At 39.0% G+C, this 14845-nt stretch overlaps 2 protein-coding genes across 2 annotated transcripts in view; both read left to right on the top strand.

Moving 5' to 3' along the window:
• LOC138615721 (solute carrier organic anion transporter family member 1C1-like) overlaps window positions 1-14845 on the top strand; it is a 65534-nt gene that overhangs the window by 10601 nt on the left and 40088 nt on the right. The gene's annotated exons all lie outside the window — the stretch shown is intronic.
• LOC138615715 (cGMP-inhibited 3',5'-cyclic phosphodiesterase 3A-like) overlaps window positions 1-14845 on the top strand; it is a 55882-nt gene that overhangs the window by 34879 nt on the left and 6158 nt on the right. Inside the window, 14 exon segments of the mRNA XM_069689486.1 lie at window positions 1377-1622; window positions 4348-4493; window positions 4569-4684; window positions 4778-5021; window positions 5279-5355; window positions 5783-5979; window positions 6264-6401; window positions 7093-7204; window positions 8589-8696; window positions 9510-9709; window positions 10790-10993; window positions 11209-11370; window positions 13909-14176; window positions 14616-14845. Of these exon segments, the coding sequence (XP_069545587.1) occupies window positions 1377-1622; window positions 4348-4493; window positions 4569-4684; window positions 4778-5021; window positions 5279-5355; window positions 5783-5979; window positions 6264-6401; window positions 7093-7204; window positions 8589-8696; window positions 9510-9709; window positions 10790-10993; window positions 11209-11370; window positions 13909-14176; window positions 14616-14845 (2448 nt within the window).

Raw genomic sequence — 14845 nt, 5'->3', positions numbered from 1 at the left:
GGTGTCTGTAGTGTTCAGTACGTGCTGCCTTTCTCTCTCCAGTTGAATAAAACATTGAGACAAAAGTCTTTAAAAAAAAAACACAAAAAAAAAAACATCTTTTAACTGTTTTGACAGAACTCAATGCAGAAATGTCTGAAAGAAGGAATTTTTTTGGAAACACATTTGTCTCAGTACAGTTCTCACAAGGTTTTGTCAGATTCCCCATTAACAAACCTGTAATTGTACTTTACTGTGTTGGAATGTAAATAATGTAGTTGTAATTATAGTAATATTCAGTTCTGTTCTTAGCTTTATGTGTTCAAATGCAATGATAAATCAAAACACTGATCTGTATTGGTTACATGTCGCAGAAAGAAAGGAAACAAATTCTCTATTAAAGATGCTCTCTGTACATTATTTCAGATTTTTTTTTTACATTTTTGAATCATTTCTGTGCGTCCCTTAATGAGACATTTTAACAAAAAAATTGGAAATGTTTTGACTGTTAAAAAGTGTCCTTACAAATTAAAACAGATTAAAGTTTTTTTTATAATTGCCTTATTGCAAGATTTATGAACCATATTCTAACATTGCACCTCCTTCTTTTCTCACGCACAGTGTCTTTAGCTTTTTTCAGACTAATTCGTATGGATTGACTTTTCAAACAATCAATGCTATATTTTGAATGCATCACATACTGTACATGAATAAACAGGCTTATGTGTTCGTGTGTGTGTGTGTGTGTGTGTGTGTGTGTGTGTGTGTGTGTGTGTGTGTGTGTGTGTGTGTGTGTGTGTGTGTGTGTGTGTGTGTGTGTGTGTGTGTGTGTGTGTGTGTGTATACAGGTTTTGGAATGTAACTACATTGATTATAAGATAAAGTGGAGCTGATTTGCACATGTTGACATTAATGGTGGAACACATTACTGAAACCACACACCTTTGACACAGCAGTGCCATGGTCTTATCAGTCGATATGTTGAATCGGTAACAGATACATTTAGTCAGGAGGGGTGGGTTGGAGAGAGGCATGTTATTCTTTGTTAATATTACTGGATGTCTGTTAATGTTGTTTAACCTGTCATTTCTCTTCCATAACAAACTGTCACCATACCGTGCAATACCAGGCATGATGTCATTGTTCTCTCAGGGGCTGTAAAATGTTGAATTTAGTAAAGACAGATGTACACATGAGAAGCTCGCACACTAAAAGCCCTGTCTCAAGCACAATGGAAAACATCTTGTGTTTCTTTCTCAGGTGTAGAGATAAAGAAGCCGTCTGTGTCAATGTGGTGTGATGTTTGTTCACCGCATCATCATTCAGAAAAGAACAACAGAGAATGATTATCTAATTCCCTGACTTTTCCTCTCCTTCCCTTTCACTTTGTCTTCTAGTCGTCGGTCACCAGTGTGGTGGTGGACATCGCAGTGATGGGTGAGGCCCATGGGTTGATATCAGACCTGCTGGCAGACCCCTCACTGCCCCCTAACACCTCCAGCTCTCTGAAGGCTGTCAGCAACCTCCTCAGCACCCAGATCAACCTCCAGCCTCTCCACCGACCACGTATCCCTGCAGACACACAAACCTGCTCTGACTCTGAGGACGGGCCTGAAAAAGTGGAGAGACTGGCCATTCCGAAGGTTAATGTTTGTCTTTCTTAATCATCTTTGTTTTGTTCTTGTGTCTTTGCGATAATATCAGAAGACATTACTATGTAAACTGAAAGTTTACTTGCCAGTTGATGAGAGGCACAGAGTGGTATCCTCAAACAAGTAAAATAGCCCCAATATTCATTGGAAGAATCACAGTAATTACACATAAAGATGTTTAATTGCCTAGTCTGATATACAGAGCTGATTAACCTTGATAGGAAAAGCAACGATTGTGTTTCCTCGCTAAGCATCAGGATTCTCCAAAAACATCAATAAAAAGATGAAGAAAAAGAAGAAGAAAAGTTTTTGTTAAAAGACAATTATTTGGGACTTTGGACAAATTCATACTGTTGCAATTTAACAGATTTATGGAGCTGCAAACACCCTGAAGTGTAAATTAGGTGATATATTCCCTGAAACAATTTTAAAGATAGTTTATAATTAAGAGCAATATTTGTTTTCTTTGCATCAGTGGTATGCAATAGACTACATTGTATTGTAATAGAACAAAATAAGATGTGCCTTTATATTTTAAGATACAAAAATAAAAGATTGACCAGAAAAAAGAAGCAAATATCATATTTAGTAAAGACAAAAATCTCTGAATTAGTGAGGTCAGATGTATTACCTTGAGTGTGTCCATAGAAACTCCTGCTGTATCAAGGTTAAGTTTTGTTTTAGTTTAGTTTAATGCTGCAATACATGGCAAAGCACACACACACACACACACACACACACACACACACACACACACACACACACACACACACACACACACACACACACACACACACACACACACACACACACACACACACACACACACACACACACACACACACACACACACACACACACACACACAGGTGTATGCCCGGGTGTACCTCTTCCTGCATACATCACCCCCATTTCCTCCCTCACTGCTGGTGCATTGTGGGCCTCTAATGTAACTAACAATGACGCAAAAGCTTCCAGAGGGCTTTTTAATGTTTCACAAGGCCAGCGCTTCTAAATGTGTGCGGGCACTTAAGGAAGCAAGGAAACTAAATAAAGCGTGTGATGCAATGCAGGATAGCCTACCAGGAAAGTGACTAGCAGCTTTAACGCTGCCTGAGTGCACTCAAATGCTCGACCCATGTAGTGGAACTCAATGAGATGCTGCCTCATTTTAGCTCATTGGGGATTTGTGAGTCTGCATGTGGTGGTGGGTAAAGTTGGTGATTCAGCTTACTTGCACTGCCCTGTTGTATGGCTCTGGACAAAGAACAGGAACAGCAGTTACATAAGGGTAATCAGTGCTATTGGTGACTTTGGGTCATTTCTTACTCAGGGCTTGACTTTGCTTAGCAGGACACTTAGATTTTTGTTGGTAAAAGCCTAAATACAATTTGTAACTTTTCTCATCGTTGAACTTCTGCAGTTCAGGGTACTTGTCTAGTTTATTGTGTCCCTTGCAGAAAAATACAAAATGATAATGAATTGAGTTTAGCTTATGGCTTTACAACAACATTTACAACACTGGGAAGATTGACACCACGGGGAAAATGAGTGTACTTTCTACCTACCATTCTGTCTCGCATACAAAAGAACAGGCATGAAGAGCAAATAGTACTCCACTGGATGTCTTTACTTTTGTGATGATAAAGAAAAGGTTGCACAACAGTTGCCATTTTATTAGTTACCGCAAATGGCTGAGGCTGAAACTTCAAGTTTTAAATAATAATTTGAGCTATATTTCTCCACATAGCAAGTGCAACACTGATGCTCTATTTGGTTGGCAGCACTTACTTGCCTCTAGATGTGTGAACTCTGTGTGACTTATTGGATTGTTTTACATTTAAAATTTTTTATGGATTTTTAAAAATCAAGAAATCTTGATTAGGTCATTTAGGACTATGTTGTGGAATCAATAATATTGATTTTCACCTTGGGCATAATCAAAAAACCCAGGATGCTCAAAAAAAGATTAAATGGCCTATTACTAAGAGAACAACATTGCCTTATTACCACTGCAGACACATAACATCAATATAATTAATTAACAAACTGTAAAGGCATATTTAACCAGTGTCAAATACACACAGGGTAGAAACTATTTATTCTGACAACTCCATTTAGTTTCATTACAAATAGATTTCCATAAGCTTCACCAGGAAGGAACAGCTAAGATAACATTAGCATACAGTTAAGCCATATTAGCGTAGTGTCTGTACTACAGCATTAATAAACATTGGTCAAAGATGCACGTAAGTTCACTTTGCACTTCTGCAACAGTCAACTTCACCGCTCCACATGCTCTATAGTGCAGCTGTGACCTTTCACCACAGGAGGACATTAACACAACAGCTGACACCCTATCCAATAAATGTGCATACTATGTAGAAATTTAAGCAAATATGTGAGTAGACAGTAAAGACAAAAAGTGGAAAATGCTTCTGCAGATTTCCCTATTACCAAATTCATATCACAGACCCCAGGGGGCCTCACATAGCTACACAGGCATATGTGGACATAAAGGCTGTAATATTCTGTCTCGAAAAAACTAAGTCTGCTTACATTTGGAACTTACATCCAGGCAGGGTCTACAACAACATCTATTATTTTATTGCAAATCCAGTGACTGTTAGATTGTCTTTGATGCTGTAACACACTGTTGGGGTCCTGCTTGCCAATGCAGCTGTTGTGACTGTGTACACGTTTATCTGTATTTCAGCGGCTCAGGCGGAGTCTGCCCCCTGGACTGCTGAGGAGAATTTCGTCAACTTGGACCACGACCACCTCAGCTACGGGGCTGCCTACCATCGAGCCAGGTCCTGTACGCAGAGACCGCTCATCCAGCATCAAACACACCACAGACAGGTAATGGCACTCTTCAAAGACATTTTTAGAATTACTATAATGTTCTTATCTGACTGTTTTTCTACATCTAACCAGTGAATCGTGGAACAACTCAGTAATGATGACCATCTCAAAGAGTCGCTCAATGTCCGCCTCCTGTGCTGCCTCTGTCACTTCCAACCACCTCCACAGCAAACCACTGGGAAGACCAGGTGTGTGTTTAGAAATGACATCATACATCAAGTTAGTTACTTTGGGAAAACAGTTACAATGCAATGTTACAATTTGGAAACAATCTTTTTCAGGTTTCCCCCCGTCCAACATATCACCTCTGGGCTCTCCGTGCCCATCTCCTCCTGTCCAGGGCACTCCCGTTTCCAGCCCTACAATAAAGACATGTTCAGTGCAGCTTCCTGAGCCGGCTGGGCCACTAACAGAGCGGGTATCTGGCTCTGTGGCCCCTAAGAGCCATCACAGAGCCTTAACTCACAGCCAGAGCGCCCCGAGTTCCACCACCACTCACTGGCGGCCTCCATCACTCTGTGGCAGGTAACCTTACATGCTCACACAATCGATTTATTCCATCTTTACATTTTATTGAGCAATTCTAATTCTCTAAAAAAAGATGAGATCCATGATTCATGTAAAAGTCATTATTTTTCTGGAACTGATGGAAATGAGTGACTTCCTTCATCTGTACTGAGAGGAATGGAGCTGTCTGAATTATCAGATGAAGGAGAATGATCAAGACGGACCAGTACGTATGCGCTGAATATGTTTCAGTCTCTCTGCTCTCTTTCTGTCAGCTGTGGCAGGCCGTTCAACAATCGACTAAACCACGGAGGAGAGTCTGTCGACAAAGGAGACAGAATACCCCATCCAGGTAATCAACATCCTGTCCATCCTGCAGGCTTTTCTTCTTGTGCTCAGTTTTATATTTACACATTAACTTCAACTGTGAAAACTGTTTTTTTTCTCAAGGAAAAATCTTTCTTCAGAGAGTCTGGTTAAAAACAGAAATATTAGACAAGAGTGATAGCATTTCTTCAAACACACTATTCCACAAACAAAAGATAGTAATGAGGCGGACGTGTTTGGTGTGATAAGCATCTGTGAATCTTAATGGAAGAAAATTATAACAAAGTAACTCTTACGTGTATACTTCTCTTAAATGTATTAATTCATATCCCCGATGCAGCTCATTTTATAGGTTAATGATTTAATTCACTCAACTGCCCCCACCATTAACTTCACTAAACAGTATGGTAACACCTGATTGCACGTTCTTAACATGTGTAATGTCCTCCCAGATGAGCGTGCAGTAGCCTCATCAGACTATGACAGCACCTACGACAGCACCTACGAGACCAACCACAGTGACAGCAGCGACTTTGCACAGAATGAAGAGGAGGCAGAAGGTGGCAAGAAGCTGCCCGAAGCAAGGGAAGGTTGCAGGGAGTATCCAACAGAGGGCATCGTTCTTCACCCGCTTATACCATCACCAGAGGTAGGCAATCTGACAGGCTCAATTTAGCAACAGTAAAACAATGGATGTGCTTAAATGTTCCTCCAAAAACAATAAATTAAGTAAACAGATTATGTTTGAGATATTTGAATTAGGACTAATTTTGTAAAATGTATTTGCTGTCATTAGGTAGATAAACTGTTTGATAAATAACACTGTGTAATCTTTCGTTGGAAATCAAACTGTTAAAGTTATTTTACTGTGCTTGCACGTATTCTCTGTTCTTTCTGAACTTTTCTATTTGTGCTCTTATCGTTATCTGACAGGACGAGCCCATCCTGGCCCCAGAGGTTTTGGTAGATCCCAGCCTGGAGCCTCTGATTAGTCAACTAAACAGCTGGAACTTTCCCATTTTCAGTCTTGTAGAGAAGACTCATGGCAAGACAGGCTGCATCCTGAGCCAGGTAAACACCAATAGTGAGGAAATGTTTAAACCTATATGACTTTATCAAAGCATATTAATACTGATTCAGTTCATAAGGAGTCATATTGACAGAAATGTCCACAGCTACAGTGTGTCCACAGCTACAGTGTGTAATTAGCAGCTTAGGGAAGTGGCATTTGCTATGATAGGCTGTGATAGTGGGAAGAGTAAATCTGCATCATAAGTTTACAACAAGAGCAAAATTCAAAAAGTCAGTGATACATATATGAATTTTGGTACTTTCCTAATCTATAAACAACTATTGTAAGGGCTGTATGTTCACCTCACTACACTAGGGTATGGTATATACTTCAAGGAGATGTGTATGTTCATGTGTATGTAATGATGTCACAACTATCTGAAAAATTAATGAAATTCAAAGGAGATATAATACCTTTGAGCACAATCATTTTCTTTGAATGACTAAGGGATTAGGATCTCCAAGTACATTGTTACAAAACAAGTAAATAAATTGCCTAAATAATACTGTAAGAGGACAAGTGACTTGATACAAGATTAAGGCTTAACAAGCCTCGTCTGATTGGCACCATAGATTACTGGTAAAAGCCTTTACGAATAGGTTTGGTGAGACTTTTCTTATGACTATACAGCTGAAGCTCCACACTGTTGGTACTGAGTAGTAATTATGTGTTCCTTGTTTTATATCCCAGGTTTCTTATCGGCTCTTTGAGGACACAGGTCTGTTTGAGACATTCAGGATTCCTGTACAAGAGTTCATGAACTACTTCCATGCTTTGGAGAACGGTTACAGGGATATTCCTTGTGAGTACGAGGTGCACATATTCCTGAAAATAAAATGTCAATATGCAACATTACCTTCAGCTGCCACAAGGTGGATGTATTGCACATGAAATAAACCTTTAAAAGCAGGTGTTCTGCTTCAGTAATGTGTGGGATGTGTTCAGTATAAAATTAGCTTCGATATTAATAATTAAAGATGATTATATCTGATTTACATCGGTGTTTATGTCAGTTCACTAAAATTTGAAAATGTTTTGACACAGTCAGCTTCACACACAGTGTAGTAAAATTACACAATTTCACGTTTTGACACGGGAGTGTTTCTTTTTCCAAATTCTAACTGCTCATTTTAGATACATTAAAAATATGTCTTTCAGAATTAATCCAAGCACCCAAAATACAATCAGTAAAATGAGGCACTGGGGGGTAAAGAGGAGAGAACACATGAATTGATGACAAATGAGTAGATTCAAAGAGCATTAAATGACAACATAACATTATTTCATCATTAAAGTCATCACAGGGCTCCATGTCTCTAGAAATTTGAGCTTTTGGAGCCTTAATGTATGTGTGATTTTCTCTATCTCATACAGATCCCTACATTTTAGGATCCACATGTTCTATGATGGAGGATCAGTTTCCAACCACCTAATTGTAATTCACTTTATGGTGGCCCTTAATCCGATTTGTAGCAAATAGATATTTTAAGGTTTATCCCCTCAAAGTATACACCTACAAAGAGTAATTTTGGATCTTTGGGAATATCGTGGTGGAAGACTTCTTTAAGGGCATTTAAATCCGCACAATAATAATTGAGCATGACCATGAGTGTGTTTGCTAATATGGGGCCCACATTTTTCCAGCTCTCAAAATGTTTTCATATCATCTGAAATCTTTGCGCTTCTAAGGACTGTGGATGATAATTGTGACCAAAGTAGGAACGCTTACTATTTAGTCGCTGTTTTACTATTGAATGGCATGTACAGTGAATTTAAATAAAATTCAATTAATCTGTACAGATATATTGAAGTTCATGTTGTCCTACATGGCCCATCATGTTATCTTGCTGAGAAAACAGGAGAAAGAATTCCTGCTCAGTATGCTGTTTCCGCATTATGTAGATGTTACCAATCTCTTATACAAAGCTGTGAGCCTTAGATGCATTCTGCTTATCACTTTGAGGGGTGACAATTATAATATCCCAGATTAACATAATAATACCTGACTGCTATTAACCAATAATAAAAAGATGCAGTCGCCAATCTGACATAATGCCATTATGTTGGAAAAGGACAGTCGAGGCTTGCATTGTGGCAACATGAGGGGATATGACTATTGCAATTCAGACTGGTTTAATCAACTCCAGCTGGGATTTCATAAGTGTGGTTTATTTTACCCTCCCCAGATCATAACCGGATCCATGCCACTGATGTGCTGCATGCTGTCTGGTACCTCACCACTCAGCCTGTGCCCAGCCTGCCAGCCCTGCTTACTGAGAATGGAATACACACCGGTGCGGACTTTTTATACATATAGTAGTTGTTGTTTTTTTTTTATTTTTATTTTTATAATGAAACCCTAAGATCATTCCCTGTTCTCCAGATTTTGTGCAAATTAAATCACTAAGTTTGTTTCCAGTCTCTCAGACTCTAGCAGCAGCTCCTTCAGTAGTGGCAGAAGTGCTGTAAATCTTAAGGCTAAGGACACCACTCATCAGCCACTTTCTACTTCTGTATCATTGTCATGTTTTCATCTCAAATTCAGATGCCTAAAGTTTCAAAGACATAAATTTCCCTCCACTGTTAACATACTTTAGGAAGGTACTGTGTCACACACATTCACAGAAGTAAGCTTTTAAAACGAATGGAAAACCAGTCACAAAACAGACACTGCAGCATTACAGACAATCAGGCATTCATTCAGACGGACAGTTGGAAAAAGTGACTATGCAAACACAGAAGTAAGCAGACAATGAGTTATTTATGCTCCCAAAACAAACAGCTGAATAACTGGGAGAGAAACAATCTTCTTTATGGGTCTTTAATCTATATTCACTCTTGTTTATATATTTGTAACATCGTCACGAGTACCATGTGATAGCAAACCAGCCTGGCACGCCTATATTTCCCTTCATATTTCATTCCTGTATTTATTTATATTTTAGTTGATTTTGGTTTGTCACTGATGAGATACTCAAAAAGGTGAGTGGGAATGCTCACAAGTCCTTCCTGAATAAAATTGTCTAATAACAGCGGTGGTTTTATCCATACCCGAGTGGCAGGCCTGAGTCGCTCATGGTGTATCTGTGTTCTGTCTCTGTCTATAGACTCAGAGAATGGCATTACGCCTGGTGCCACGGGCTTCCTGGTGTCCAAAATTAACTCTGTGCTGGAGGAAGGCTATGGCTCCCTCGCTGGTCTCATCCCTGGCCTGGAGCTCATGGCCCTGTATGTAGCTGCTGCCATGCACGACTATGACCACCCTGGAAGAACTAACGCCTTCCTAGTTGCCACCAGTGCACCACAGGTAAATAAATCGAGGTTTGAGTCAGTGGCCCCGAAGGACCGACGAGGGGCTGTGGTGATGGACCAACAGAGAGGTAGCACTGTTAGATAATGGGGTTCATTTAGTGTAGGTTTCACAGCAAACAAGGGCATCTTCAACTGGGATTTATTTTACTCTCCACAATTAAACAGTAAGCTCATTCGAATTGAATAGTTACGCAGCAGGGAAGGACATTAATAAAGTTCCACCAAACACACGGTCCAAATGTGTGGCCATTTCCCAACAAAACACCTGCAATGAATGTTATCTAATAAGCTAAAAACTGAATTCCACCTAATGTGTTTTAATAGGCCAAGAAGGAGAGCCATAGTTGGAAATAACCTGTGTTGTGATTTGGCGCTATATAAATAAAATTGAATTGAACTGAATCGAATTGAATTGAATAGTTACGCAGCAGCTAAAGATTGTTTTGAGCATGAAAAGGTCACGAAATGTAATTCCTTGAAGAAGGCCGTTTTTATTTATGCAATGTTCTGCAGTATTAACAAGCAACAGATACAGTTTAGATGTGATTGTGATATGACAAAGAGTAACGTAAGCTGCCACATCAAACCTTGCCCTGAGCTGAACTGTTTTCATAATATCTTTGTCAAGTGTATAAATAAATATGAATAAAGCTGCTTGTCCAATTAGGTCAAGAATTGCAGGGGAATTAAGGTGAATGTGAACTTACATAATGCTCCACCAGTAGTATTCATACATCAGTTGTGCTGAAAATGATCCACCTGCAAAAGTTATTCTGCAACCAAATGCAAAATAAGCTCAACCTCTACAACAACGTAGAGGTAGAAGATGATAAAAAGAAGCAGTCAGCAAAATCCACAGCACCCACAATCAGATCAGCAAGTGATCAGTCTATATGCAAGTCAGGGTTTCAGGTCCTTTGATTCAGGTGTTGAATCACTCCTTAAATTAAAAAGTAATTTTTCTTTTTTTATTTATTATTAAAAAAAATTTAATCTCAAACCATGCTCTGATCAAAACCATGATAAATACTTGAAAACATTGAAAGTTAATTTTCTCTCTGCTCTTCCCCTATAGGCTCTTCTATACAATGACAGATCAGTCTTGGAAAACCACCATGCAGCTTCAGCTTGGAACCTTTTCATGTCTCGACCGGAGTATAATTTTCTGGTTAACCTTGAACACGTCGAGTTCAAGCGCTTCCGCTTCTTAGTCATTGAAGCAATTCTGGCCACTGACCTCAAAAAGCACTTTGACTTCCTCGCAGAGTTTAATGCAAAGGTAAATGTTTAAACCTGATAGATGAGCTGTAGAAAAAGTAACCATCAGTCATCTGCCTGCAACTGTTGTCATCGCTTATCTCTTCTGTCTCTCATTTAATATTTTGTTCAGTTCCTCTAATAATTGTCCTTAATCAATGTTGACAAACAATCTATTGATAATTATTACAAATTCTCTTTTTTTTTCTTTTTTTTTTAATCGTCCGACCTTCTCAGGTGGGTGACGAAGGAGTGTCTGGTATCGATTGGTCCAACGAGAATGACCGATTGCTGGTGTGCCAGATGTGCATCAAGCTGGCCGATGTCAATGGGCCACTGAAGTGTAAGGAGCTGCACCTGCAATGGACAGAGGGGATCGTCAATGAGTTCTACGAGCAGGTATGTCAATGAAAATGTTTTTTCAAAATACCTGGAAGAAATTGTTCTTGGGTCATTCCTGGATCCAAAAAAGATCACTTTAAAATTAGTTGGCATTTGGATCAAATGAACCTCATATAGATGGTTGAGAGTGAAGTGTATAGAAAACAGTAAGAATAGACGTAGGCACATTAAAAGAAATGTGCAAGAATTTCACTAACAGAATTGAAAAAAAACGCATTTAAGTGTAAGACTATATGATTATCGTATTTCAATTACATTGCTTATTGTAGTCCACACAGGAGTTTTTAACATATTTGAATTACAGGAAGTCTCGTGTGTAGGTTGCAGGCTAATATCTTATGCGCATTAAATCAAACCCCACAAGAGGCCATAGGTCAAGGGCAACTTCGTACAAGAATCTCTGCTTTTGCTAAGGATTTTGTTTTTTTGGTCAAGGACACTTCACTGTTGAATGTGTGTAACTGCATGTTCCCCCTGATCAGAAATAGAATATTCAAAACACCTACATACTCGCTCATGGATTTGTTAGAGACCACTGTGGACAGATGCCTGGCAACAAATCCTGCTCTGAACTAACAGACCGTAAAGATAAAATCTGATTAACCAGAGAGAAATGATTATTTGCCTAGCAACAATATTGTAAGTAGAATAGCATTAATTTGAATTTTATTTCTGCATGTGCAGATTTTTCCCTCAGCGGTTTCTATAATATTACTTCTTTTAAAATATAAACGGTCTTTATATTCGTCTACAGATATACAGGCTGTAACAGAAGTTTGTTGTCACGAGATTTGAGCAAACGCACTATCAGCATATATTGTCTATTTAGTCCATTTTGAATGAAGATCATTTTTGTACACAGGATATCAAAATACTGTTCAGAGGCTACAAAACTTTAATCTGAACTGTGCTGATAGCGTTCTCCTTGTGATATATTGCAAGTCTGATGTGTGGCATTCTGCTGTTCCTCTCAAGCCTTCTGTTTAATTATCATAAGAGCTTTGAGATTTATGTATGTTGTTTGAGCACCAGCATTGGTTGGTAGATGAAGTGTAAGAGAGCGGGTGAGCGTTAGAGGGTGTGTGTATGTTTTCTTTTGTCTGAGGTGAGACGGATGACCTAAATGTGCCAGACCTGACAGCTCTCCTTCACAGTCTCACAGAGGAAGATCACAGATGAAAATAGGCTCTTTGGAGCCGACTCCGTAAACACACTCGTGCATTTAGATTACACTTTTCAATGCACCACTTTACTATTCTAAACATGAGCAATTTCAGATTATTGATACTTTTTCTCTCTGATCATGCTGTGACTACGTAAACGCACACACACACACACACACTTCTTATCCTAACCACTAGTGCTGTGCACTGACGACATCCAGGTTTCTAGTTGCCATAGCAATTGGAGCTCTCGCCCCAGTGTCCTTCTACTGAGTAGCTTTGAAAGGTTTGTCATAATATATGAAATTACAACAAAAGGTATTTTTGTTGTGGGTTATGCAGCATTAAACCACAACATAAAATGTGGTATTTTGAGGATTATTACAGTACTATTATGGCCTCAGTTTGTGTAAAAAATGAACAGTGCCATCATGGATGCAATTAGCAGAAAAGGGAAAGGCATAACTAACACATATCCCAAGGTCAATGAAGTAACAACATGTCTGCACTTTTGTTTGTCTTTATCTGGCCTTTATAGATGATTGTCATACAAAATACTCCTTTAACAAATACAATTGCAGTTTATCTGATGGTGGTTACATTCAATACATATTTGGGGGCCAAAAATAATTAGTAAGAACATCTATGTCAGTACTTACTGGTGCTAAGCTCGTGCTTACAAATACATTCACCACTGTCACAAATATCTGCAGACAGTCTCATTTGTATGTCTATATATGTACAGATCAGTTATAGGTTAAAGTGATGTCTTTTCATTTGTAGTCCTCTTGACCTACTTTCAGGAGACCCTAGCCAGAGGCAGTATTTCCAGGACTTTCCCTGCTTGAATTATATGTTAAGACTAACTGCATAGCTGAGTGTACGCCATTGAAGTGATATAGAGTTGACCTATATGTACCTGGAAAATGTTTGCATTTATATATTGATATATTTGAAATTGTATTGAATGTGTGTACTGCAATATGTTCTTGTTTTCTGTCATCTATCACTGCTTTGTTGCTTACATGGTGAAATAAATCCAACAAAATGTTTGTTTCTTTTATGATCATGATAGATTTTGTCTATTGATATGACTTTAACTGGACAGAATCCTAAAAATCTCTATTTTAGTCTCTACTATAAGACAGTTAGAATTTAGAAATCTTATTAATTCTTAGAAACTGATGTAAAGCTTAAGAAACTGCAGGGTACATACAAACCAATAACTTTTTTTGTCCAAAGAAAATGCTCTCTCTCTGCATCTCTAAATCTCATCATTATACAGTATAATATAAAAGTTTCATATTGCAGGACATTTATGTTTTATAACTTCTGTGCCTCTTACATATTTACCATGTTTGTACCCCTCTAGGGTGATGAAGAAGCAAGCCTGGGCCTTCCCATCAGCCCATTCATGGATCGGTCTGCTCCGCAGCTCGCTAAACTACAGGAGTCATTTATTACTCACATAGTGGGACCACTGTGCTCCTCTTACGACTCAGCTGCACTTATGCCGGGACAATGGGTTGGCCCATCTGAGGGAGAGATGGTGCCAGAGGTGGCGAAGGAAGGACAAGATACAGAAGAGGAAGAGGAGGATATGGCAGATGAGGATTCATCTACCAGTTCTGACATCTCACGTATGTCATTCTCTTAATTTTCCATGTTGTAAGAAATGAGGACATTCATGTCCTGTTGCCTGGTGGGATCTGTGGAGATTTGAATGATACATTTCTAAGACAAATCAGAACTGTCAATATGTAAGGAGCATTTTTAATGTCTGTAGACTGCCTCGTTCGATTGTTTTAAGGTTTTTTTGTTCTACTTTATTTGTTGGAAGGAATTATAACTTGTTAATTATTGAGCTTTAGAGGAGCTGCTGGTAGATTTCTTCTAACCTATAACAGATCCAAGCTCGCTATTTAGCCTTTCTGCTTAGCTATGTGTAACAATTACATAACTCCTTTCATGTAATTCTTGGCAAAGCCAACAAGTATATTTTCCCAAAATATCAAATATTCCGTAAAGGTCGGGTACTCTCTCAGCACCTTGTCTAACTGTTGGGTTTGTGTCTCACAGAGCGGCAAGACACCAAAAAGGTGAGCAGGAGGAAAGTCTTCTGCCAGATCACACAGCATCTTTTGGAAAATCATGAAATGTGGAAAAGAGTGATTGCTGCAGAAGACCCAGAGCAGACCCAGGAAAAGAACCCGAACTGCATCGGCAACCCAAACGATCCAATCACAGCCATTCACGAGGAAGAGGAAGAGCAAGAGCAAGAGCAAGAGCAAGAGCAAGAGCAAGATCAA

This window comes from Brachyistius frenatus, unplaced genomic scaffold (assembly GCF_029030835.1).
Source record: "Brachyistius frenatus isolate BFR_SWC_R1_liver_20210118 unplaced genomic scaffold, ASM2903083v1 Contig_1, whole genome shotgun sequence".
In the NCBI taxonomy this organism is placed as follows: domain Eukaryota; kingdom Metazoa; phylum Chordata; class Actinopteri; family Embiotocidae; genus Brachyistius; species Brachyistius frenatus.
This window is presented reverse-complemented; position numbering and strand designations above follow the sequence as displayed.